We start from the raw sequence: 27,662 nt of genomic DNA on the forward strand, positions 1-27,662 counted from the left end.
TATATTTTAGAAATTATAATATATTTTAGAAATTATAATATATGTTGACACTGCGACACTCTTACAGTAATACTGTCACTTGTCGATTATTGTCATTACTTACCATACTGCTCCACCAAATATCTCATTAACAGGGTAACTTTACAGAATACATCATCAGAGATTGTTACAAGAATAGCATATTATCTCTGAGATCATCAAAGTCAGAATAAAATATAAAATCGAACCTATCAGTGTCAGCACGGTCGAGCTCCGATTTATTTATCTGACTTAAGATCTGTTTAAAACGTTTTTAAAGATTCATTTGGCGTGTGAAACCAACAATAATATGGCTTTCTAGGGTTATAAAATGGAGTTGTTTCCCTTTGTGCTGCTCTGTTTCCCTCCTGCGTTAACAATAAATACAGTTATCTTAACGCGGGAGTTGAAAGTAACACCAGAACTTTAGTCAATAAGCATTGCAGAAAGTCTGGCAGTGATTAGAATATCAGGAATTATACAAGCGCGGACTGTCTGTTTGACAGGTGAAGCGCCTTTGATCTTATACCGCCGTTAATTACAGGTAAATATGTTTATTATTCCACGATAATATACACACGTGACCTATATATATATACAAAGTATATAAAGTTGTTGAATAGCTCGAGGCAGGTTGTAAATACCGAAGAGTTTACAACCGTTAATCCCGGCGACCGGCGTGTTGTATACGAAAACTTCTCTCAATGTGTGGATTATTTAGTTCTCGAGTAGGGAGACAAACAATCCAAGTACAAACGTGTTTTATTTAATATACAGCCCATTATATCGCTATCGAGATATTTGTTTAATGTCACCTCTATTTAAGTAGTTTGATTTTATCAGATTGACGGAATTAAAATACGATTAGACCACCTGAGTCTTTATTGTCATTACATAAATGAATTATTCATTGATGTAGGCCGGGGTTTCCCCAGTCGTTTCAATCTTAGTCAGATTAAATGCCTGTTTTGTCGAACTGTATAAGCCAGTGTTTAATGCCTGTTTTGTCGAACTGTATCAGTCAATGTTTAATGGTCTGTGTGATATACATATGTATATAGAAAATCTCCAAAAAAATTATCAACCCAAGTCGATAATGCTAAAAAGAACGAAGATTATATCCATCACCGAACCCTTTCCAGCCCTTTTAATTGTCCAATTGACCAGTAGAATATGAAAGTTATCACACAGGCGAAATGTACTGTAGAATGTATTGTTATTGGGCTATCAACGAAAAGGGTTGGGCGATTAATAAAACATTCTACTCCCTTTTTTACATTATCGAATTGTCTTGATATTTTCTGATATCAAAAAAGATTCTTAGAAGATTTTCTATCTTTCCCGGGTACAGATAAGTTCTGAACGACACAAATTATATGAAATGAAGCGTAGTGGGTTTGATTTCCTACGTTTGAGACCAACCGGGATGGGACCGACCGAACAAGGGACGAGGTCACTAGATTGCAAATATGTGTTTATTAGCTTAAAAATGGTCCGTGTTCCGTGGGAATCGAAATCAATCGTTAAAATGTATTTATCGAGTGGTTATTTCCAATAAAAGTATGGTAAATTTGGTATATATGGAAAACACAATCTTACTAGACATTTAGTGGATTACCTGAAAAACACCCATGAGGCGAGCACTAGGCAAAAATGTCAGGGTATCACTAACTGGCAACCCGACGGCTTATTGTCTGCCAGGGTGTTATTTCTTGGGGAACATTGAGGGCTCTGGTATTAAACGACGGAAACAGAAGTTGGCAGAAAATAATTCACGAATTTACATAGGCCTCAATATGTATGGTAAATGACAAATGGACCCTCTCTAAATTAAGTTAGGTGACAAACATAGCTTCTGAAAATAGATTTTTTATAGCTTGGGTATCTTCTCCGAATACAAAGTTATGAGAGGGATTTGAAGCAAATTTTAATAGCTTATATTATTATAATTAACTAGTTTGAATATGTTTTTAGTCCAAATATATCATCAAATCATACAGTTTGTACGCGCGAAGGCATCTTTAAGCAATTTCAAACCTAATCACGTGTTGAGAGGTTCTGTAAATGTGTAAGTGATGAATATATATATATGTGTGTGTGTGGGCGTGTAGGTTATATATATACACCATGGTTATTGTTGATAGATATATAAACATTACACTTGTTTCATCATTATTATATAACAAATATACACCATCTCATAAATTATACCACACTTAAATACCACGTGATTCATCTTCCACGGTAAATTGACGCATCAGATAATGTCATCTGTGAATAATACCACAATGATGTTCGCTCATTTTCTCAGTCGGTATTCTTCGATATATTCCGGTATTTTGGCCTCGTTTGTTACAAACACGCTCGTGGTTTCCATGGCACAGTCAAGTGTGTTTTGGAGGGTAGGCCCGGGTAAGCCTTTTTAGTTATGTTTTCTCCCACGACAGGGTAGGCCCGTGTGGGCTCGGTATGTCATCTCAATTATAATTTGTATGTGGCACCCGACTGAGGCACTGGATCAGTGGTTGAAAGGAAATCGTTCCGCCATAGATAATAAGTCAAATGATACACGAACGTTATAATATAATATCAGACCAATTCAGAGGCAAGTTTGGTTTTGAGTTGATATCATTACCTTACATGTTGTATTCTTCCTAGCACATATGAAGAGTTTGGCCTTGTCCATTCAGGTTTGTTCTCTTTCGAGTGATGACAAATAATTGGTTGACTTTTTATAGTTGATTATCACTGTCATAGCGACCTTTTTCAAGATAGCAAACATGATTTTATTTTTACCCAAATGGCATCGCGTTTCACACTTTTCTAGGGGAGATCTCCGATACCTCCCAGGGCCTACCTTCCTTTTAATTTAGGATAACAGTAATATACACCCCTAGGAATATTATTTATTCCACATTTATATTTTAATGAATGAATGGAATAGAGTTAGTTTACTGTTCTACTGGGGGGTTGGATGGATGACTGAATGGTAAGCGTGCGCGCGCTGCATCATAACGTCTGTCATTGAGTCGACTGGCGTGGTTTCGAATCCCCGGTTGTACGTGACAAGGAGTAAGGTCGCTAGTCCCGAAATGACCTAGTTTGTGTCGAGTGGACGTTAAACCCCATTTCTCTCTCTCCCCCTTTACTGTTCTACTGGGTTAAACATTATGTAAGAGCTAAATCTGCCTATTGCAGGCCTGAAATGTTATCTAAATTATTAATTAGACATTTATTAACAGGAAAAGATCATAATCAACTCCATCGCTAGCCTGCAATATTTAGCGGATTGGAATACATTTTTAAAAATAATTAAACGTAACATTGGATAATCGAGACTATTTTTTTATCGTACCGATTTTAGTAATGATGATCGGGCTAGGCCTAAAATCCTATTGCTAATATCTCGGTTCAGAGTGGAGCAATTTGACTGAAATTTCCAGCATATTCTATTTACGTTATCTATTTTGAAACTATAATAGTGAGAACTGTCAACTCTTTATCTAATCTCCCATAATGTATCTTTAATGAAGAAGGACATATATTCTACAAGAAAGTGTTTCACGCAGCAAAGTAGTTTTCTGCAAATGAATAATTGAAATTGGGTTTAACGTCCGACTGTTCTACTCCGAACCGGGCTAGTGAAGACAGGAATACGCCATACAGTGTCCTATAAGGGGGAAATTCTGCCCGGACAGCGCACTACGACCTACTCTTATTTCAAATTAGAACTGTCAAGGGTTCTTTTACGTGCACGCCAGTGTATATACGGGACCTCGGTTTTTCGTCCCATCCGAACGACTAGACACTTTCCTTGCCTAGCCCTCCGCCCTGCATCACTGACAAGATGTAAACACGCCAGAAAAAGAAAGAGTTTGGCGCGACAAATAAGTTTTCTGCAAATCATACCTTTAAATGTTTTAGTAGTCTTAATTATAAACACTGCCAAAAATATCTAAAACCACCAAATCAAGAATATTTTCTCATCTTTTCCATTATATCAGGAATTTCGTATTGAGAGAAAAACAAAAACTGAAGTTATTTTATCTTTTTACCAACTGTGGTTAAATTTCACTTACTGATGACTGACTCACGACGTTAGAAAAGATGAAAATGCGACAAAAATGCTGCAGCAGAAAAACAGTGGATGACAAGTTGCCAAAATTTATTTAGAGGCAAACTATAATTAATTTGATACTAAAGCGAGAAATATGCTGCCTGTTCGTTTTTACAAAGCATAACATGGTATATAACTAACAGCTAATTACTGAAAATATGACAAACGATTTAACCACTGCGGTTATGTTCAGAGTATGTGTGTGTGTGAGAGAGAGAGAGAGAGAGAGATATGGGTTTTAAGACCGTTTTAATGTCCGCTCAACACAAACTAGGTCATTTCGGGACTAACACATGGTTTGAATTGATTTCAATAATTTAACAGTAAGAGGAAACCGGAGGACTCTGAGAAAACCCACGAGGTTGGACAGGCGATCCCACTTCTTGTCACGTACAACCTGGGAATCGAAACCACCAGTGTGTTCGAGGAAATTCAGTCTTTTACCTCTTTATTCCTGTTGAAATCTTTTTCTGTTGGGATTTAATTATATTTGTTTTAGTGGCTGGGGTGGGGTATGGAAGGGTACAGGGGTCAATAATGCCTATGATATTGAGATATCAGGAAGGTATTATGCGATTGCTGGGATGATATTGCCTATGAATGGACAATTTTTCCGAAATAATTTTATCAATTCACTATGTTGTATGTAGTCATTTTAAATGCCTACGCTTGTGTTATGATATTGCTTTTATGAAATTTTGTCAACATATGCCATATAAGCTTCAGTAGATTTCTCTTTATATTTTGTAAAATATAAGTTTCTTAGATATTGGTAAAATATATTCTATTTGTAGTGATTTGAGATATTGGTGAAATATATTCTTATTTATAGCGATTTTAGATATTGGTAATATTGGTGAAATATATTCTATTTATAGTGATTTGAGATATTGGTGATATTTTTAGATGTACGCTATTTATTATGACGTATGAGCTGAAGTGTTGGTATAGAGTTGATTATATCGTATAACCGACCAGACGTTTTTATTTTTTTTGTATTTTATGTTATAGAAGCACGATGATGAGACTCCTGTTATTGGTATGTGTTGTGGTTGTTTTACTCTCCCCCACTGAAGCTAAAAGCAAACGAAAGGTGAGTTTTAAGATATTTATGTGCCCCCCCCCTTCTCCCGCCAACACTTGACCTTTCCTTGGTACGCCCCCTTAGCGCATTGACCTTTTTTCATGTTATACATTAAGTTCACGTACGTACGTGTACATGTATGTATTTGAAGTGACGATGATCAGGTAGCATACTATACAGAAACTATATATGGCTCAGTGAGTTGGGTGGTGTCTAACTGGAGTTGCCGGGCTCCATAACCTGGAGTTTCCGGGCTCCATAACCTGGTGTTTCCTGGCTCCATAACCTGGAGTTGCCGGGATCCATAACCTGGAGTTGCCGGGCTCCATAATCTGGAGGTTCCGGGATCCTTCCACAAGTTGGATGAGAAGATTCCTAGGGATTTTGGGGGTTGGATGACCGAATGTTTAGCGTGTGTGCGTTGCATCATAAGGTATGTCATTGGCGTGGTTGCGATTAGCCGGTTATACGTGACAAGGAGTAGGATCGCCTGTCCAGCCTTGTGGATTTTTCTCCGGGTCCTCCGGGTTTCTGCCACTGCTAAAGACCCCTACTCTCAAACGAATTATTGAAATAGAATTGAACCATATGTTAGTCCCGAAATAACCTAGTTTGTATCGAGTGGACGTTAAACCCCATTTCTCTCCCTCTCTCTTCTCTGGATTTTGAGGCATTGTTTCCTCTTGTTAGTGGTATAGGACGGAGGGATGGAAAGAAAAGCGAGGTTGCTGGTGTGCACGTAAAATAACCCTTGACAGTTGAAATTGGAAATAGTAGTATACCGTATAGCCCCGCTGTCCATGCAACATGGCGTGTGCCGTCTTCATTAGTCCCAGTGGAGCAGAAAAGTAGAACGTTACACCCGATTTCTTTCTTTTTTAGAAACCCAGCTTAGTTTATTACAATAATATACCTCTCCAACTGTATAGCGGGGGGGGTTGGATGGCTGAATGGTTAGCGTGCGCGCGCTGTATCATAAAGTCTGTCATTGAGTCGACTGGCGTGGTTTCGAATCCCCGGTTGTACGTGGCAAGGAGTAGGTTCGCCTGTCCAACCTCATGGGTTTTCTCCGGGTCCTCCGGTTTCCTCCCACTGCTAAAGACCCCTACGCGCAAGCGAATTATGTAAATTAAATCAAACCATATGTTAGTCCCGAAATGACCTAGTTTGTGTCGAGTGGACGTTAAACCCCATTCCTCTCTCTCTCTCTCTCTCTCTCTCTCTCTCTCCAACTGCATAGCGTATAATAACGGGGTCGAGTTACCACAAAACTGATTTATTTTTGTTCCACTCAGTTTACTAAGATATAATAAACTCGACAACTTTAAAACTGTCTCTGGTTATAGCTGTGAAGTATAATAACCTAAAAACTCATTCCAATTTTTAATCATTCAATTTCACATTCAAAATGTAAAAGATGTAGCTTCGTGTTTCATCATGTAGTAAACACAACCCCACTTATGTCCTTTAAAGCGAGATTTTCATATTTTCTAAGAAAGTCAAAACAATTATTTCTGTGCCTTTTGCTCAATAGGTTGTCAACTCACTATTATACGATCATAGGTATCATTCACACACTTAAAAATCATTCACACCGGAAATAATAACACAAGTACCTCCCTTGTTTTTCTAACCCCCCCCCCCCCCATGGAATAGCTATATTCAAACGTTTGAATTTGAAGTTGAAAATGATATTTTTGCCAATTTTAACTGCAAACACCTGATATGTATTAAACTTAAAATATTGTAATTTTCTCAACGGGATGTTTTGATATTATAAGTGGTATAATAGAAAGTGTATAATATTTTAATTTTCTTTCTAATTTCATGCTTGATGTAGCCCAGTAAAAAGGAAGGTATGTAAAGCTTATATATTCTTAATACATTGTAGATGGGATTCTATTGTTAGTTTTAATGTACCCCTTCCCCTTCCCCTACCACCAACACCGCCAGCAACACCACACACAATATGTTAAGCCTTAATTTTCTTAACGCATTGAAGATGGGATTCTATTGTTAGTTGTAATGTACCCCCCCCCCCTCCCACCACCAACACCGCCAGCAGCACCACACACAATCTTAAAGCGTTAATATTCTTAACGTATTGAAAATGTGATTCTGTTGTATTAAATAACTAACAAACATATTTCCAGATTGACCTTAAGCTATGAATGTACATTTGTAATACCTTACGGTAGTATATCTTACAATTTCTGATAATCGAATGGATGTTTCAGATATTTAATATATTGTTTCCAATCTAGATGTATCCAAAGTTATTTGTATTGATGAAAAAAACAACAACACCCCCCCCCCCCCCCCCAAAAAAAAACAAAAAAAAAAACAACGTCAAAACAAATTATACGAGCGTATGTTTAAACTGATCTATGACTTAAATAATTAAGCAAATCTCTGTATACCAGATTTAGAATTGTGAAACTAATCTTTTAATGAGTGAAACAACAAGATCGCCTTGACCTTCATTCTGTCAAACTTCCAACAGACAAGATGTAAACAGGCTAATTCTAATAGTTTCTTTTTTCTTAAATTACTGGTTAACTTTATAATCTGTTTACTGTAGTTGTTATATAGTCTGTCTCCATGGACAAATTAAACATTGCATATAGCAAACACAGAAATAAAATGGGGTTTAATGTCCTACTCATCTACACTGACTTAACTAATGAAGATGGGCAAACTTTGCCCGTGCAGCGGCACTCCTCTTATTACGAATTCCAACTGTCAAGGGTTCTTTTACGTGCATGCGAATGTGTACATGGGACCTCGGTTTTTTTGTCCCATTCGAACGACCAGACATTGTTCCTTGTCAGGTTTCCGCCCTGCATCACTGACAAGGGGAAGTCTCTCGAGCAACACCTAGACCGGACTCGGGACGTTCTGGTTAGCGAGCCAGCGTCTTCCCCACTGTGCCACCGCCTCTCTCTAACAAACACAGCTCATGAAATTGTTCGTGTAAAGCAGAAAAAAGTATGACACTGAAAATATCCTATTATATTAATGTCATGATTTAAAGAACATTTTATGGAAGCAGGAAATATTTCATTAATTTTTATTATGTTTTGTGAACATTTATAACAAAATAATTATAGCTAAAATAATTTCTTGTGACTGAAGTTGCATATTATATTAAAGATGCATTATGTAAGATTTAGATAAAGAGCTGGACCTTCTTGCTATCATAGTTTAAAAATAGATAATGTAAAATGAATAATTTGAAAATTTCATTCAAATTACTCTATTGCTCTGTTGCGGGCGAAGATATTAGCATTTGAAGGTTTGGCAAGACATGTGCATTAATTTCAATCACCTTACTGGTTGTTCGAAGCTATGTCTCGCTCCTCCATTTTTAAATTAAATCAAAACATGACTGAACCTTTCTAATCTATTTAATATCGAAGAAATCCGATGCCATTTTAAGCAATAATGGTGAATCGCAAACTAGAATATTGGGAACTATGAGTTTCAGTCCAAAAAAATGATTTAGTGCGGTTAAGTATTTACAAAGTTATATAGAATTGAAATATCATCGACCTGTGCTACTATCTATGCAATCAGCCAGCCGCCATTTTATTGTCCGCGAAAATTTATTGATAGGCCTGTTTCAAATCCGATTATCTAAGCGTCAGAGTTTTTTTAATTTTGTTTTCTTAATTAAACATACATTATGCAAGAGCTAAATCTGCCTATATCAGATCTTTCTTTAGGCCTGAAATGTTATCTAAATTATTAATTAGACATTAGACCATAATCTACTCTCGATGTCATTGCTAGCCTGCGATATTTACTGGATTTGGATCCGATTTGCTGATCAACTTTCATTCGTGATTTAATCATGAAATGGATAGTCGGGACTATGTTTTTTTCTATCATACCGACTTTAGTAATGTTGATCAAGGGTAAATTCAATTGCTAAATTCTCGGTTCAGAGTGGATCAATTTGACTAAAATTTTCGGCAAATTCCCTTTAACATTATGTAGCTTGTATCTATTATAGTAAGAACTTCCAGCTCTTTATCTAGTCTCTCATAATGTATCTTTAAATGTTAAATTCTCAATCTGAGGATTAAGCCGTGAGAAATTCTATATTTTAGCGACTAATGCAAATCACGTATCGTTACTTTAACGTAATTCTGGTGTTAAATGAGCCGCACGAGATGGCATATGGAAATATTATCTTTATTGGTTACTTTATGAAATAAACTTCGGAGTCGCCGATCGCCATTAGCATATATCGGACAATATTTTAATTTTAACAACATTATCCACGATAAAATTGACTCAAAGTGATTATTTAACTTTTTAAGTAAGACAACAAAATCAAAATATCTTGGGTTCAATTCCACCTCAATGATGCCTGTCAAAATACTGTACTCAATGCTGTCTTGTTTATAGCGCCTGTAGACGATGTCAAATTTTGGGGTATTTTCAATTGATCATATCTGTCTAATGCTGAACAGAATTGAACCATTTTTGGCCTGATATTTTAGAGATCCAATTTTTACAATAGTTTGCAATGGATTCTAAATTCCACAAATGACCAAACTGTATGGATTAACATTATTATCACTACTTCTTCGTCTAAGCGGTCATCAATTGGAGCCGCGATGGTTCAGTGAGTAAGACGCTGGCTCCTTATCCAGGCGGTCTCAGGTTCGCTCCCTGTGTTGGCAGAGAAAATTCTTCGTGTTTTTCCTGATGCGTTTTCCCCTTTAGTGCAGGACGGGGGCCTTGCAAGAGAAACAGTGTCTAGTCGTTCGGATGAGACAAAAACTGAGATCCGGTGTACACATGACGTGCACGTAAAAGAACCCTTGACAGTTGGAATTCGAAAAACGAATAGCCCGCAGCGTCGCTGTTCGGGCAAAATTCCCCTAATAGCACCCTGTAAGATATATGCCCGTCTTCATTAACCCAGTCGGGGGATCACGTGGCTAAGTGGGCAAGACGCTGGCTCGCTAGCCTGGAGGTCGGGTGTTCGATCCCTGCATTGGCCGAGAAAGTTCATCCAGATTTTCCGACGTGGTTCTCCCTTGTCAGTGATGCAGGACGGATGGGGCTGACAAGGAAAGCTGTCTAGTCGTTCGGATGGGACGACAAACCGAGGTCCCGTGCACGTAAAATATCCCTTGGCAGTTGAAATTCGATATAAGAGTAGGCCGTAGTGCCGCTGTCCGGGCAAAATTTCCCTCATAGCACACTGTATGGCGTATGCCCGTCTTCATTAGCCCAGTTTAGGAGCAAAACAGTAGGACGTTAAACCCCATTTCATTTCATTAACCCAGTCAGTGCGGAAAAGTAGGACTTTAAGCCATTTAATTTCAACTTTGCAATTCGCCTTCGTGGACACATGCTAGTGCGTATATTATGTCTCGCGGCTGATGAAAGCATATTTTCTACGTTTAATGGAACCATAGAAATATAGATTAAATCTCTGTTGATATTTAACGTTAATGGGTTTTTCGTCGTTTTTTGGGGTATGACTTGAAATTACTGGCAAGGTTATTATAGAATATACATGCAGATAAAGATTTATCTAACAGCGATATAACAATTTTCTCTGCGAGACATTAAAGTCGCATTTATCACAAGGGTAATATAGCTACTGTATCAATTTCATGTTATATCAAACACTGTTAAACATGTTACTGTAAATTTACGTGGTTGTCAAAGATATATAGCTTAACTTCTCTTCAATGGTAGAGCGGGATTGGATGGCCGAATGGTTAACGCGTGCGCGTTGAATCAGAAATTCTGTCATTGATTCAAGTGGCGTGGTTTCCATTCCTCGCTTGTACGTGATGAGGCGTAGGATCTCAAACGGAGGCATTCAACCATCCGCTCTGATTATATATTTTAAATAATATTGATATTTCATGCATGTGGATCAACTTTTTAACACACATTCTATGTTCATCTCTATAATCTCATCGTATACTGTGTACAGACACAAATCCATAATATTTTCTTTCTTTGATTACAATAAAGAACAATCGACATACCAATTACAAACCAATTTATATCAGCGGGTTTCATAGAAATCTTTCCCGATCCGATTTATTAAAACAATTTCGAGTCAAAAGTCCTGCCTTGTCTCATAAAATGTGGAATAAATTTCGATTTAAGTCTCCATTGAAATCATTTCATAAAATAAAAAAAAGATTAATAGTCGAAACAACAGGATTGTTAAAGTAAATTATCTAAATGGGATAACAGAACGTCATAATACTTAAACTTGATCGAAAACGAGCAATATTTTTTGCTAAACTGTAGCAAGTATGAAGAAATACGTAAAGCCCATTTATACCCAGCCTTCTCAGTAAATCATCAGATTTCCTACATTTTTATTAATCTGTTTGACCTGCCAAAATCAATAGACAAGGCAGTGGCTTTACGTGTTTTTGATAAAAGATCTAATTCTAAATCAAATTTCGTGGCAACAACATGTAATTGAACCTCTATACATGTAAATACTATATACTGTTTGTAATGTATTATTTGTGTATGTATGTGTTGTCTATGTATTATTAAATGTATATGACCATGTCTTTAGTGTATATGTATACATGCTGTCCTTAATGGATATTTTGATGCATTAAACATCTTATTTTATCTTATCTACTACTAGTAAAATCTAATTAAATAGAATATAATGCAATCTAATTAGATAGAGTATAGTACAATCTAATTAAATAGAATATAGTACAATCTAATTAAATATAATATAGTACAATTTAATTAAATAGAATATAGTACAATCTAATTAAATAGAATATAGTACAATCTAATTAAATATAATATAGTACAATTTAATTAAATAGAATATAGTACAATCTAATTAAATAAAATAATAATACAATCTAATTAAATAAAATATAGTACAATCTAATTAAATAGAATATAGTACAATCTAATTAACTAGAATATAGTACAATTTAATTAAATAGAATATAGTACAATCTAATTAGATAGAATACTACAATCTAATAAAATACAGTATAGTATAGTCTGATTAAATAAAATATAGTAAAGTCTAATTAAATAAAATATAGCACAATCTAATTAAATAGAATATAGTACAATCTAATTAAATAGGATATAATACAATCTAATTAAATAGAATATAGTACAATCTAATTAAATAGAATATAGTACAGTCTAATTAAATAAAATATAGCACAATCTAATTAGATAGAATATAGTACACTTTAATTAGATAAGATAAAGTACATTCTAATTAAATAAAATAATATTTAATTAAATTTAATGATGAAACCGTGACCAAGACCTTAGCCGTATATGTTGTACATCGGTACGAGTACTGAGATTGTCGAACGGTACAGGGCGGTGAATGCATACACCACCTCTCATTTGAAGAACTCACGCAGCTAACAATGGTATACTTTTGTACACAGTTCTAAACACCCGATTCAACTCTGTCAGTTTCTCTGATGAAGTCCATGTACTAAGTTGTCTCGTTTTGTATTTACGGACGTTTTTGGATCGATAAAATATTTATTTTATTTCAAAGATAAGAGATATTAAAACGAACCCGACAAAGAGTCAATCAATATTCTTTGTTGTTCTGAAAACTTTGAATACAATAAATTTAGATGACATGGCAGATATATCCACGGTACAACACTGTCGACTGTAAAACAATCCAAGTATGAAAGGAATAACTCGACAATGATGAACAAAATACGCAATCTGTTTAATCAGTCCTCTACACAGGCCAGAATAATTTGATTTTCTGTTCTTCGGAAAAACTTTTGAAATTTTGGTAAAAAGACTAATTTGAAATCAAAAAGTCCTCGGTTTGAATGTTCAAAAGCTTACAGTTCCAAATTTTAACAAAACATCTTTTTGATGTGATTCAGGTGAATTTATATTGATCAAACGGAACCACGGTGACTCAGTGAGTAGGGCCTTGGCTCGCTAACCTGGTCTCCCGTGTTCGATCGTTTGGTTGACCGAGAAAGTTCATCGATATTTTCTGGCGTGCCCCCCCCCCCTTATCAGTGGTGTAGGACAGAGGGTCTGGCAAGGGACACCGTATAGTCGTTCGGATGGGACGAAAATCCGAGTTCTCGTGTACACATTGGCGCGTGTGTTAAAGATCCCTTGACTGTTGCAATGCAGTCGGGCATACAATGTGCTATGAAGGAAATTTTGCCCGGACAGCGGCACTAGACCTACACTTATTTCGAATTCCAACTGACAAGGGATCCTTTACGTGCATGTAAATGTATACACGGTTTTACGTATAATCCGAACGACTATACGCTGTCCCTTTCCAGGCCCTATGTCATCCACCACGCCGGAAAATCCTGATGAACTTTCTCGACACCGGGATCGAACCCGGGACCTCCAAGTTAGCGATACAACATCTTACTCACTGAGCCGCCGTGGCTCTCATACGGTATAAACTAGAAATTTCTACGGGATGAATATCATGAACAATAGAGTAACGATACAGTAATATCACGTGTATTGTTGGCGGGGTAATCCATGTTTATTTTATGTGCAATTAACACAAGTCATGTTATAATATAATCGATGAAGCTCTACTTAATTACAATATCCACCCAGATTCAATCATGTCAATCTCATGTCAAACGCTTAAAGGGACCTGTGCTATTTATTTGATGGGAAACACATGTAATGTTCTTCGTGGTGGCGGGGGGTTGGATGGCTGAATGGTTACCGTGCGCGCGCTGTATCATAAAGTCTGTCATTGAGTCGACTGGCGTGGCCTGTCTAACCTCATGGGTTTTCTCCGGGTCCTCCGGTTTCCTCCCACTGCTAAAGACCCCTACGCGCAAGCGAATTATGTAAATAAAATTAACCCATATGTTAGTCCCGAAATGACCTAGTTTGTGTCGAGTGGACGTTAAACCCCATTTCTCTCTCTCTCTTCGTGGTGGCGGTGATGGGTTACAAATGGTCATATGCTTGCGCTTTATAAAATAGATCATGATGTCTGCCATTGAATCAACTGGCGTGGGTTCGATACCCAGCATATGGTCGCCTGTCTAACCTCGTGGGTTTTCACCTGGCCGTACGTTCCCCGACCACACCCCAACTGGGAACTATATTATGTCATGTAGTCGGTTTCATAAATACGTATGTAAGTACAGTACTACTAACGTCCTGTAGTCAATGTCACCAAGACGTCTATAAGTAGAGTACTACTTACGGCATGTAGTCGATGTCATTAAGACGTATGTAAGTACAGTACTACTAACGTCCTGTAGTCAATGTCACCAAGACGTCTATAAGTAAGTACTACTAACGTCATGTAGTCGATGTCTATAAGACGTATGTAAGTACAGTACTACCAATGTCATGTAGTCAATGTCACCTAGACGTCTACAAGTAGAGACTACTAACGTCATGTAGTCAATGTCTATAAGTAGAGTACTACCAATGTCATGTAGTCGATGTCACCAAGACCTGTAAATTACAACTAAGTCAAGAAAGAAATGTCAGATAAATAGAAAAGAGTCTGCCTCTTGAAGGAATGCTGACTAGGCATATTGATTACACGTTAGCGTGGAATTAACAATAAAAAAATCGAATACAATACAAACAGTATAAAGTAGATTTTAGTGTAATTATGTTTATTTTTTTTATCAGATCGATTTTGATCGATTAATGTACCAATTGATGTGTAAATATAGCAGGCGATCTATTATTGAATTGAGTGTATTTATTTGTACGTGCATATGCTGAATTACCTGAATTGTAGTGAAATCAAAGCGGATAATACTGCCTATCAATAGTGGAATAAGCATGAAATAAATTCAATTAGCGTTAGCGGCGTCCTTTGTAAAGGCCCACAAGAAGTGTTCCTCGATATTGCGAAGTTCCCTTCGAAATGATTGCACACACCACAAACACCTAAAAATCGACTTTGAGATCTAACCAACTACTTTCTAGAGTCGCCAATGATAAACCTTTTTTTTTTGCTTAACCAGTTTATCCACCAATGCACACATACATACATATAAAATGTACATACATAATATGTACATCAATTAGAGAGAGAGAGAGAGAGAGAGGGAGAGAGAGAGAGAGTCAATATTAATAAACATCAATTAGAGAGAGAGAGAGAGAGAGAGAGTCAATATTAATAAACATCAATTAGAGAGAGAGAGAGAGAGAGAGAGAGAGAGAGAGAGTCAATATTAATAAACATCAATTAGAGAGAGAGAGAGAGAGTCAATATTAATAAACATCAATTAGAGAGAGAGAGAGCGAAAGAGAGAGTCAATATTAATAAACATCAATTAGAGAGAGAGAGAGAGAGTCAATATTAATAAACATCAATTAGAGAGAGAGAGAGCGAGAGAGCGAGAGAGAGAGAGATTTAATGCGTCCACTCAACTCAAGTCGGGTCATTTCGGGACTAATACATGTTTCAATTTTATTTCAATAATTCGCTTGCATGCAGGGGGCTTTTAGCAGTGGGAGGAAACTGGAGGACCCGGAGAAAACCCATGAGGTTGTTACGTACAACCGGCGAATTGAAACCACGCCAGTTCACCCAATGAAAGACCTTATGATACATCGCTCAAGCACTAACGATCCAACCCCCCTTATAACATACAACCGCGGAATCGAAGCCACAACAGTTGACTTAATGACAGACCCTATGATATTACGCGCACACCCTACCCCCTCATCCCCACCAATTAAATCGATCGTGGGTAAGATAAGTTAAATGTTATCCTAGTCTTCTAATCAGTCGTCTACAACAGCTGTTGTTTTGAGGGCGATAATGTAATTTAATGGTGAACATTTGCTAGCTAGTTGAATTTTAATTAGATAGATTTTTTATTTGTAAAATTGTATGTTTTAATTGTCTTTGTTTCAACACCCTGTTTGTGTCAAATCCATTTAGCTGTTATTTTATTTATGTAGATAATGGTTTTATATTATTCTATCTTTCCACCAGGGCAATTCGAAAGATAATGGAGCCGCGATGGCTCGGTGAATAAGACGTTGGCTTGTCATCCTGGGAACCCGTTTTCGATCCCGCCGGAAGTTCATCTGGGTTATCCGAGGTGGTTCCCTCTTGACAGTGGTATAGGACATAGGGCCTGGCAAGTTACAACGTATAGTCTTTCGGATGGGACGACAAACCGAGGTCCCGTGTACACATTGGCGTACACACAAAGAACCCTTGACATTTGGAATTCGATATAAGAGTAAGCCGTAGCGCCGCTGCCCGGGAAAAATTTCCCTCATTAGCACAATGCTTTTTTTATTTTTTTATTTTGAGATTTATATTTTATTTCATCCTCCTGAAAGAAAATGCTTTTCATATTTTTTGTTTATTTTTAGATAGATGTTAATGTATTTTATGTTTTTATTTCATCCCTGTATATTTTGATGTAGCTCGTCAATGTGGTAATGAACGATGTAAATCAGGTAGACGTTGTGTAACTAGGTATGATGGCGAGAAGACTTGTATCTGTAGAAAGAGGTGTAAATCTAAACAATACCTTGTCTGTGGTTCAGATGGTAACACATACACCAATTATTGTCATCTTCACAGATCAGCATGTCTAGATAATAAACACATGTCTGTTTTACACACCGGACCCTGTCTCAGTACGAATATTTTCTTTTATTTTTTTACTTCCTATTTTAGTTTGCTTCGAGCTCAAGTGTTTTTATCAATGCAAGTCGGTTTGCTGAAAACGAAAATGCCTTCTTTGATTGGCATTTAGTAAATAAACATATTAATACAAGATACAATTTTATGGTTACACGGTGGCTAAGTGGGTAAGACGCTGGCTCGCTAGACTGGAGGTCGGGTGTTCGATCCCGGCATTGGCCGAGAAAGTTCATCCAGATTTTTCGCCGTGGTTCCTCCTTGTTAATGAAACAGAACGGAAGGCCTGACAAGGACAGCTGTCTAGTTTAGATGGGGGCGAGAAACTGAGGTCCCGTGTACACATTGGTGTACACGTAAAAGATCCCTTGACAGTTGGAATTCGAATTTAGAGTAGTGCCACTGTCCGGGCAAAATTGCCCTCATAGCACACTGTATGGCGTATGCCCGTCTTCATTAGCCCAGTCGGAGCAGAACAGTAGGAAGTTAAACACAATTTCAATTTATGGATACACAATTACTGGATTTATTACTTTGCACCGTTTTGATCAATCAGATTCAAACACAGATCCTATTTCGTTTCGTTTTTTATAGTTCTAAATTTTGTTTTACTTGTCTTTACTACACTTGGATCTGAAAGAGTTGTTATATAACCCGCCTTCTCTTTGTTGCGACGGATTAGCCAATGAAACGGTCTGTTACGGTGAGTAATTGGGTAACCACTAGAAACATCAACGCTGATTGGTTAATCAAATGTCTGCGTCATTGGGTCAAAAGCCGCTCGTATAATCCCTGATGCAACCCCCACTACATCCGGTCAGATCATCGTATGATCAGGGCCCTCGAAAGCTTGAGTTTTGATAACCTTTCTTGATGGAAACGAGAGTATCCTTGTCGAAATGTTGCAAATGTGTATCCATAAAATTGTACGTGTTAAAACAGGCAACGCTATCTTCGATTCGTGATATCTTTAGCTTTATTTAATGGACACTGGGTCTGTTGTGTGCAACGGCGTCCTGGTATTAATGAAACAAATTCACAAACAAGATGTCGGATGTGATCTTGTGGTTATGAGAAATTGTTACAAGGGAGCATTGATAAAGCCATTTGAACGCCGCCATCTTTTAAATTCTATATTCTTATGTCTTTTTTACATGTATACTGTTTTCTCTTGTTATTATTTGAGTAAATTTTACCTTGATTTAAAGTAGTAAATGTAGTTTATATTTTATTTGATATTTAATGTTAATTTCCATTTATTTACTTTCAATTTCCCTTTTCGAATTTCCAACACATTACCTTGTCTTACCTGTTGTTGTATTTGATTGGCCAGAATTAATACCTGGTTATGTTTAGACCAATCACATACGTTGATATATTTGTATTATAGTTGAATTTAATGAAGTAGAGAAAGAGATAGAGAAGAAATCAGCTGGTAGTAGACGACCATTGGTCTGTTATCAGATACAAAGAGATGAATTACGACAACTTCTTGTAGATTGGCTGAAAACAAAGGTTGCCTCAGGTAAGTTTGGCACCCTTTCTTAAAACACCTATACTGTTAAGAAGTCGAGTTTAATTTATTTGCCAAAATTACACTGATGAGATCGAAGTCGAGTTTAATTTATTTGCCAAAATTACACTGATGAGATCGACGGCATTTATCTTGTACCAAACCTTTATTAGAATGCACACACCTGGTACCAGGACCAATATACCTTAACAACGCACCTGGTTAAATATACCTAGTAAATTTCACGTTATTTGGTACATAGTTTAATATACCTGTTGTTCTGGGGAGCAATGGCGTGTGTCCTGCACGACAAGGAGTATATTTATCTTCCTAAAAGAAATATACTACCTCTCATTAATTCGGAGTTCACAAATTTGCACATTTTGATGTAACCTTGATTTAAAATAAGACTGAGTTAACGCCATATCTGTCTACACCAATCAGGATAATGTAGACGGGTGTTTATATTACAGGTAAACCACACAGTGATGTTGTTGTTGATGTTTATATTACAGGTAAACCACACAATGATGTTGTTGTTGATGTTTATATTATAGGTAAACCACACAATGATGTTGTTGTTGATGTTTATATTATAGGTAAACCATACAGTGATGTTGTTGTTGATGTTTATATTACAGGTAAACCATACAGTGATGATGTTGTTGTTAATGTTTATATTATAGGTAAACCATACAGTAATGTTGTTGATGTTTATGTTACAGGTAAACCATACAGTGATGTTGTTGTAGAAACGTTTACAAAATGTGATGAGGACAAGGACGGTAATCTGGATGGTGACGAAATGTTAAAATGTACTGAAAAAGATGAAAAAGAAACGGACACAAGTCTTCATATACTCAGGTGATTAATAACAATAATCGTCCTGTAATTACATGCAGGTGGTTCCATATAGACGCACATTACAATGTCACAAGAAACACATTAATAATATTGGGTTTGGTTTCGTTTTGGGACCAGGAACTGGTCGGTAACGGCTACCCATCTTGCTTTTTCTTCTTCTTGAGGTAGAGGGGTTGGATGGTCGAATGGTTAGCGTGTGCACGCTGTATCATACGGTCGGTCATTGAGTCAACTGGCGTGGTTTCGATTCCCCGGTTGTACGTGACAAGGAGTAGGGTCGCCTGTCCAACCACGTGGGTTTTCTCCGGGTCCTCCGGTTTCCTTCCACAGCTAAAGTCCCCTACGCGGACGTTAAACCACGTCTCTCTCTCTCTTTCTCATCTCGAGGTGACGCTTGTCGAAAAAAAGCCTAATGCTCCGTCAATTCGAGTTCGATCGACATGACATGACATGTTTCTGCTTTGCAGATTTCTGCACCGTTGTGGTGAATTAGACTTTTAAATTTCATCCCACAACATGGCCAGTTCCTTGTCTATAGTACGATCATACTTGTTTTGAACGAGGGATGGAGTATATCATTGATTTATCAGAGAAGAGACTAGTTGTCTCGACAAAAGATATTTTACGGTATTTTTTCATTTAACAATTGTAACTGGTTAATAACTATCAATATAACCATGCTTCTGTGTTTGAGTTGGGTCAGGGTACTCACAGGTACTAAACGTGTTTTAAATCGTTTGTTGAATTTATGTAATCTGATATGACAAAATGTCTGATTTGTAAAACAAATATTGATTTTAAGATACAAATGTTAATTTTAGTGTACAAATGTCGAAATACGACAACAAATGAAGAAATAGGAATTAAGGACTATGAATTAAGAACTATGAACTAATTAAGAACTAAGAACTAATTAAGAACACTGAATAAAAAGCTGTTTGGTCTTCCATATTTATCTACCCTATACATGGTACTATACTTACTAGGTAAATAGAAAAAATGAAATAAAATAGGGTTTAACGTCCTACTGTTCTGCTCCTACCGGGCTAATGAAGACGGACATACGCCATGCAGTGTGCTATGAGAGAAATTTTTCCCAGAAAGCGGCGCTAAGGCCTACTTTTATATCGAATTCCAACTGCCAAGGGATCTTTCGGTTTTTCGTGCCATCCGAAAGACTAGAAAGTTGTCTTTGTCAGGCCCTCCGTCCTGCACCACTGACAAGGGGAAACCACGCCAGAAAATTTTGATGAACTATATAGTGTTTATATGATTAGAGGAGACTATGTACCTAATATCATGGTATTTATATTTGTAGAGGGCTGTGTATGGATGCTTTAATTAATATGGGTGATGACAACAATGATTGGTTATTAAATAGAGACGAATTTGCAACTGTTTTTGGTCTTCATTTTACCCCACCAGCAGGAGGTAGGTTACATTTTACCCTACCAACAGGAGGTAGGTTACATTTTACCCCACCAACAGGAGGTAGGTTACATTTTACCCCACCAACAGGAGGTAGGTTACATTTTACCCCACCAACAGGAGGTAGGTTACATTTTACCCCACCAACAGGAGGTAGGTTACATTTTACCCCACCAACAGGAGGTAGGTTACATTTTACCCTACCAACAGGAGGTAGTTTACATTTTACCCTACCAACAGGAGGTAGGTTACATTTACTGGTCAGACGTTTTTATTTTCAAATTAAAATCGGTTCGATCCCACGCTTGTTCTTCTACGTGGCAAGGCGTAGGGTCTGTCACCTGTTCAGCCGCAAGGTTTTCCTTCAGTTTCCCCGGGGGGGTTGGATGGCCAAATGGTTAGCACGTGCGTGCTTTATCATAAGACCTGTCATTGAGTCAACTGGCGTGGTTTCGAATCCCCGGTTGTACGTGACAAGGAGAAGGGTCGCCTCTCCAACCTCGTGGGTTTTCTCCGGGTCCTCCGGTTTCCTCCCACTGCTAAAGAACCCTACGCGCAAGCGAATTATTGAAATAAACTTAAACCATATGTTAATCCCGAAATGACCTAGTTTGTGTCGAGTGGACGTTAACCCCCTCTCTATCTCTCTCTCTCTCTCTGTTGTTGGGGTTTATTTATTTTTGTTTTAGTGGCTGGGGTGGGGTATGGAAGCGTACACTGGTCAATAATGCGAGAGGTGTGGGTGGGGGGCATTCGGTTCTGTGGCACATCGTAGGATCTATTTGACGTGTATCCGAGTCATGGCCTACCATACATTGCTAGGTGGTTGGGGGATTATGATTAAGAGAGAGAGAGAGAGAGATGGGGTTTAACGTCCACTCGACCCAGACTAGGTCATTTCGGGACTAACATATGGTTTAATTTTATTTCAACAATTCGCTTGCGCGTAGGGGTCTTTAGCAGTGGGAGGAAACCGGACGACCCAGAGAAAACCCACGAGGTTGAACAGGCGATCCTACTCCTTGTCACGTACAACTGAGGAATCGAAATCACGACAGTTGACTCAATGAGAGGCCTTATGATACAGCGCGCATGTGCTAACCATTCGGCCATCCACCCCCACCCCCTACCAACACCTTTAATCAGAAACGTCTAAAAAAAGGACAACAAAGACACCAGTGGTCGGAATATTTATTATGTAACGTGAGCTCTAGCTACGCAGCAGGGGCCTCTTTCACGAAATTTTAACTAGGATAAAATCCAAATTTTAGTAATTTGATTGGATAATATTAAATTGATTTTAGTGCTTGAAGTATCTACTAAAATTTGGATTTTATCATTAGTTAAGATTTCGAGAAACAGGGCCTGGGTCTCATGAAGTTGAAAATGGATTGAAATAAGGTTTAACGTCCTACTTTTCTGTACTGACCGGGCTAATTAAAACGGGCAGTGTGATGGAAATGCCCGGATATTGGCGATTTGATCTACTCTTATTTTGAATTACAGCTGCCAAGTATTTGTTACGTCCACGTGTGTGTACAAGACCTCTGTTTTTCGTCCCATCCAATCGACTGAGCACTGTTTCTCGTTAGCCCCCCCCCCCCTCACCCCGTGTCTCCCGCCATAAAGAGTCGAGTATCATTAGAAGACAACTAAATCGAATAAAATAAGAACAATCTCGTTTTTTAATACCAGTTAGTTACCGGGTTCAGCTGAAACTTTTGTAATACCAGTTACCTGGCTCCATTGAATGGCTTAATGAAATTTTGTTTAATGGCACGCCAGCCTTACCAGGCTATATTGCGCCAAATAGCTTCATTGAAACATTACTGTGATTCACAGATATCGTATTACTATATTTGTATTTTGTAATAAAGTTTAATAAAAACATTTTGTTTTGTTCACAGAATGTTCACTAGAAGATAAAACATACAGTGATGGTGCCCAAACTAAGTTAGATTGTAATGTTTGGTAGGTTAGATTTCAATCTGATTAAAATACACATCTATATTTCGTTTCGTTTTTTTTTTATACATTCGATGGCTTGCAATACATGAAGATCTGACCGGCTGTAGTTTGAGTTCGTGTCTGTGGTCATATAAGCGGCTTTTGACCCTCTGGTGTCAGACATTTGATTTACCAATCATCGTTGATGTTTCTAGTGGGACACCCACGGTTCCGTGCACCTAACGCCAAGAACTCGCCGTAACAGACCGTTTCATTGGCTAATCCCTCACATCAACCGCATGACCCATAAAAAAAACCGAAACGAAATAGTATCTGTGTTTTAAACAGATTGGTTAGATTTAAATGTTGATCTTTTCCGCTGAATCTTCGAAACACCACGACTTTGTTTATATTTTCGGGAGAGTGGTGAAACCTGGTGCATAGTTTCATTACATCAATACCATGACTAATTTCGATAAATAGGATCGTGTACAGTTTGATTTGTTAATGCTTTATAAAAAAATAAATGTACAAGTAATGAATGCATGTCATCTATTTATTTTTGGATTAACGCCGAGGGGGACAAACCTTGGCGGCGTAGACTTGTTAGACTACTTTCATTTTTATTTCATTTAACAAGGGTTAATAAGTTACATTTACTGAAATGTGATGATCATTTGTCTGTGGCGTTTTGTTTGAAGTCAATATTTTCCCTGGTTATCTAGAAGTTAATCAATAAACAGTTGAGTTGAAGCAGATGATGTTGATTTCAGACGGATTACTGATAGAAATTGTCCAATTCAATACTTCTTATGCTGAGAAGTTTCGTTAAAGACCAAAACTGCCTTAATTACTGATTGACATCAACCATTTGGAAAAAAGTAAATATTTGAGTTCCTCAGTATTAAAAGTGTTTTTTGGTGTCGAGTGGACATTATACCCCCTCCCCCATCTCTCTCTCTCTCTCTCTCTGGGGGAGGCGAATGGTTAGCACGTGCGCGCTGTATCATACGGTCTGTCATTGATCATGAGTCCACCGGTTGTACGTGACAAGGAATAGGATCGCCTGTCCAACCTCGTGGGTTTTTTCCGGGTTCTCCGATTTACCCCCCCCCCCACCACTGCTAAAGACCCCTACGCGCAAGCGATTTATTGAAATACACTTGCGCCATGTGTTAGTCCCGATATGACCTAGTTTGTGTCGTCGAGTAGACCTTACCTCTCACCTCTCTCGCTCTGTAATAAAAGTTTTGTGCTATGCTGACTATAAAAATGAAATGTAATGGGACTCTTCCACTTTATCTTCAATGACTGGTCTAATGAAGACTGACTGACGTACGATTACATCTTAGGTTATCATCAAAGCGTCTAATTACAACTATTCACTAAAGATCTTAATACCCGATAAATCCCATACCGTCTAATTAAACGTGGGTAAAATATCTTATAGCCTGAATTCTACATTTGTAAAAGGCTGGAAATTATTTTTTATCATGAAGAGATAAGTAAGTAATAAAAAAGGATAGATTAATGTCCTTTGATATTCTGTTTTTATGGTCGATTCTTAACGAATCACGATGTTGCCTAGAGATACACATCATCTGTTTAGAATTTTGAGGAATTTATTCTTCTAATATAAAATTAAGTTAGAGATTCCTGGATTATGTGGAAACAAACTCGGTGATGACCCTATTATTGAACTGGAATGGTTTTAAGGATCTACGTTTCTGCACCGACTGGGCTAATGAACTCGGACGTACACCATACAGTGTAGAACTATGAAGGAAAGCCCCGGCAGTGGCGCTGCGGAGTACAATTTTTTCGAATTTCAACTGTCAAATTTTCTTTAACACAAACGCTAATGTGAACACAGGACTTCGTTTTTTTTTATCCCACCCGAACGACTAGACGCTGTCCTTGCCAGGCCCTCCAGCCTGCACCACTGACAAGGTGAAATCACACTGGACAATCCCGGGGGACAATCTCAGCCAACACCGAACACCGGATCTCCCGGATTTGTGAGCCAGCGCCTGCTCCTTTGAGTCACCACGAATCCCTTATAATTATTACATGTATTAAATTTAGGAATCCCTAACCTGTAATACCCTTTTTTCAAATATACCAAGTCTGTTGTGCTGCTATTGTGTGGGGATTCCTAAATTTAATTGTATTGCTCTCTTCTGCTCCCGCCGGTATCATCTTCCTGATTCAAATACACCAAGTCTGTTGTGCGGGGTTTCCTAAGTTTAATCTATTGCTCGCTGGTCCCGCCGGTATCACCTTCCTGATCCAGTACCCACGCAGCTTTACCAACCTGTCCATCTATAGTTACTCCATCAAGGGAGTTTTGCCTTTTCTCTTCTTGTATCAACTTTTTACATGTATGTATATGATATATTTATTGTTATATTTCAGTGTGTGCGCGTGTGGCAACTGGGTGTGTACGGGCGCACCATGTTTTAAAGGGAAAGAAATGGGTGTTCCAGGTAAATGAAACCCTTACTTTTATCGTTGGGCTTCCATCCCCTACCCATTTGAATATCTATAAAGTAGAATTTACATGGGCAAAGGTTTTAGTAAAGGTCAGGTGGAATCATCTTAATGAAATTTATTTACAGCTACCAATTCTTCGACTACATAAGAAAAGCTCCTATGTCTTAATTGTCGGATTACAATTCGCCCTGAGAAGATTTTCCGTCAGGACAGAGCTGTTTGTATCTTTCATACACTTTGACTAAGGCATGTTCAGCACCGGCACCGTGGTTTATTGGTTGTAACTTCGCCTCACAGGAAGGAAACTAATCTTACTTTCTAGATGCCCCTGACGCAACACTACCTCACCCAGTATTTCTAGATGCCCCTGACGCAACACTACCTCACCCAGTATTTCTAGATGCCCCTGACGCAACACTACCTCACCCAGTATTTCTAGATGCCCCTGACGCAACACTACCTCACCCAGTATTTAAATATCCGCCTCATTAATATTCTGTTTTATTATTATTATTATTATTATTATTATCATTATCATTATAGGACCAGTTGTAGACGGCCGTCTACCAGGTCGTAAAGAAACAGAAGAATTATTACAAGGCTTCCGGGCTGTCCATCATGTCAAATTATCGGATGTAGAGAACGAGGTTAAAGATGCCGCCATTAAAGATGAAATAGTGCAACAGTTAAACAAAATGAAAGTAGACAAAGATGCCCATATGTAGAGATCTTTAAGTTTGATCGTTAATCATCCACGTGGTTTTATATCATTAAATTAAACACGTAACTATTTTACTTCTAATTCAATTCGATAAATTCATCCGATTTTATAATTTAATTTAATCCTGTACAATTTTATAGACTAAATTACCCAGTAATATAAGTCACGATTATGGATTATGATTCTACTCAAGGCACCCCCTACCCTCCGTATTTGCATAATAATAAAGGTACACCGAACGTAATTTAACAACATGTACGTATTATAGCCGAGTATATTTGCCTTTCTTCTATTATTTGAACCATCTTTAGGTTATTAAAATTTAAATGTACTATTTGATCTGAATAAATTGTTGAAAATTGATAACCCGGTATCAAAATACGGGTACTTGAGATCATGCGCGCCATTTTAATACAAGGGAAGTAACTGCTGTAATTTCGTCTGTAAAAAAAACCCCCTTGATTCTGTCTTAGCCTATATCAAATTAGAGACACTACTATATTAAATAATAGCCTCTACACACAGGTCATAATCAATATAGTAGATGATTAAAAGACAATTAAACATACATTATGCAAGAGCTAAATCTGCTTATTACAGGTCTTTCTTTAAACATGCATTATGCAAGAGCTAAATCTGATTATTGCAAGACTTAATTTAGGCTTCAGATGTTATAGAAATTATAAATTAGATCTTTATTTAAACAACAAGACCAAAATCAACTCTGTAGCCCCACGGATGGCTCGGCTACAGCTAGGATTTAAATAGGATTTCACTAATTGATTAAATCAAATAAGGGGTAACCTGATGAAAATACGTCAGTTAGATCGAGGCTAAATGATAGAGTGTACTTAGCGAGGCCGCTGTAAAGCGTTTCCGTATGCCATTGAAAACTTTAATTGATAATCGAGATATGTAGGTGGAGTTAACGCCTGTCAATCAAACGATCGGCGAAGGTGAAGACACATTTCGCTACCATTTCTAGGCAAATATTACAACGATGATAACTATGTTCAGAATAAAGTAATTTGACTGAATTTTTCAATATATTCTTCTTTCATCATCTACTTTTGAACTGTTATAGCAAGAATGGCCAACTCTCTATAAAAATCTCCCATAATGTATCTTTAAGCTTTAAATGTTATATAGATTATTAATTAGACATTTATTAACATGACAAGAGACCATAATCAACTCTAGATGCCATCGGATGCCCGAGATTTTAACTAGATTAGAACGGTTCGCCATGTAATGATTTAATTTATATCAGTTGAGTATTCATAAAAAGAACTGTCTGTCTCAAGGACAGTAGAAGCGAAAAAAAAGAGTAAAAGTAGCAGCCAGGGCACCACCCGATATTGGTTAAATTTGTATTGCCCTTTAAGTTCCTTAAATTATGTGTTCTGCATTTTTACTGTCTGTTATTCTGTTTTTGTTATTACGTTACGATTCAACGTTCCGGAATCCTCAAATCCAAAAATAGTGACAATCGAGTGAAAATGACAATTTGGGCTAGAACTCATGCGCAGATTACATGAGAAAATATCTCCACCAACGATGACAGGTGAAACATATTCGTTGTATTTAATTACGTCACGATTCTTCTTACACCACCCCAGTTGTCAGGACTGGCAGAACTGTTACAGGACTGAATTCTGCGTCACACGATTGCAGTACCGTCAATTCGGAACGTTCCGGACTGACAATCGAGTATTTCCATTGACTGTCAATTAAAGGGAGATAATTTAACATGTCAATTATTGTCAGACACCGTCGTAAAAAAAAAAACACGGCTATTAAATACTTTTATTATAGCCCAAGTATAATTCAATCCAT

The 27,662-nt window shown here is 37.5% G+C and overlaps 1 protein-coding gene across 4 annotated transcripts; it reads left to right on the plus strand.

Annotated features, from left to right (window-relative positions):
* The first annotated feature begins 404 nt into the window (after positions 1-404).
* On the plus strand, positions 405-27,662 carry LOC126829418 (follistatin-related protein 1). Of its 4 annotated transcripts, none has more exons than XM_050559320.2 (10): positions 405-562; positions 5,147-5,228; positions 7,060-7,075; positions 16,641-16,856; positions 18,251-18,385; positions 19,099-19,237; positions 20,556-20,668; positions 22,573-22,636; positions 25,028-25,098; positions 25,649-27,662. In XM_050559320.2, the coding sequence occupies exons 2-10, from the start codon at positions 5,154-5,156 to the stop codon at positions 25,828-25,830; spliced, it is 1,011 nt and encodes a 336-aa protein (XP_050415277.1). In that variant the 5' UTR covers positions 405-562; positions 5,147-5,153; the 3' UTR covers positions 25,831-27,662. The 4 variants fall into 4 exon arrangements, with proteins under 4 accessions (XP_050415277.1, XP_050415278.1, XP_050415280.1 ...); XM_050559321.2 differs by lacking the exon at positions 405-562 and adding an exon at positions 2,405-2,430; XM_050559323.2 differs by lacking the exon at positions 405-562 and adding an exon at positions 4,351-4,458.

This window comes from Patella vulgata, chromosome 8 (assembly GCF_932274485.2).
Source record: "Patella vulgata chromosome 8, xgPatVulg1.2, whole genome shotgun sequence".
NCBI classification, from domain to species: Eukaryota; Metazoa; Mollusca; class Gastropoda; family Patellidae; genus Patella; species Patella vulgata.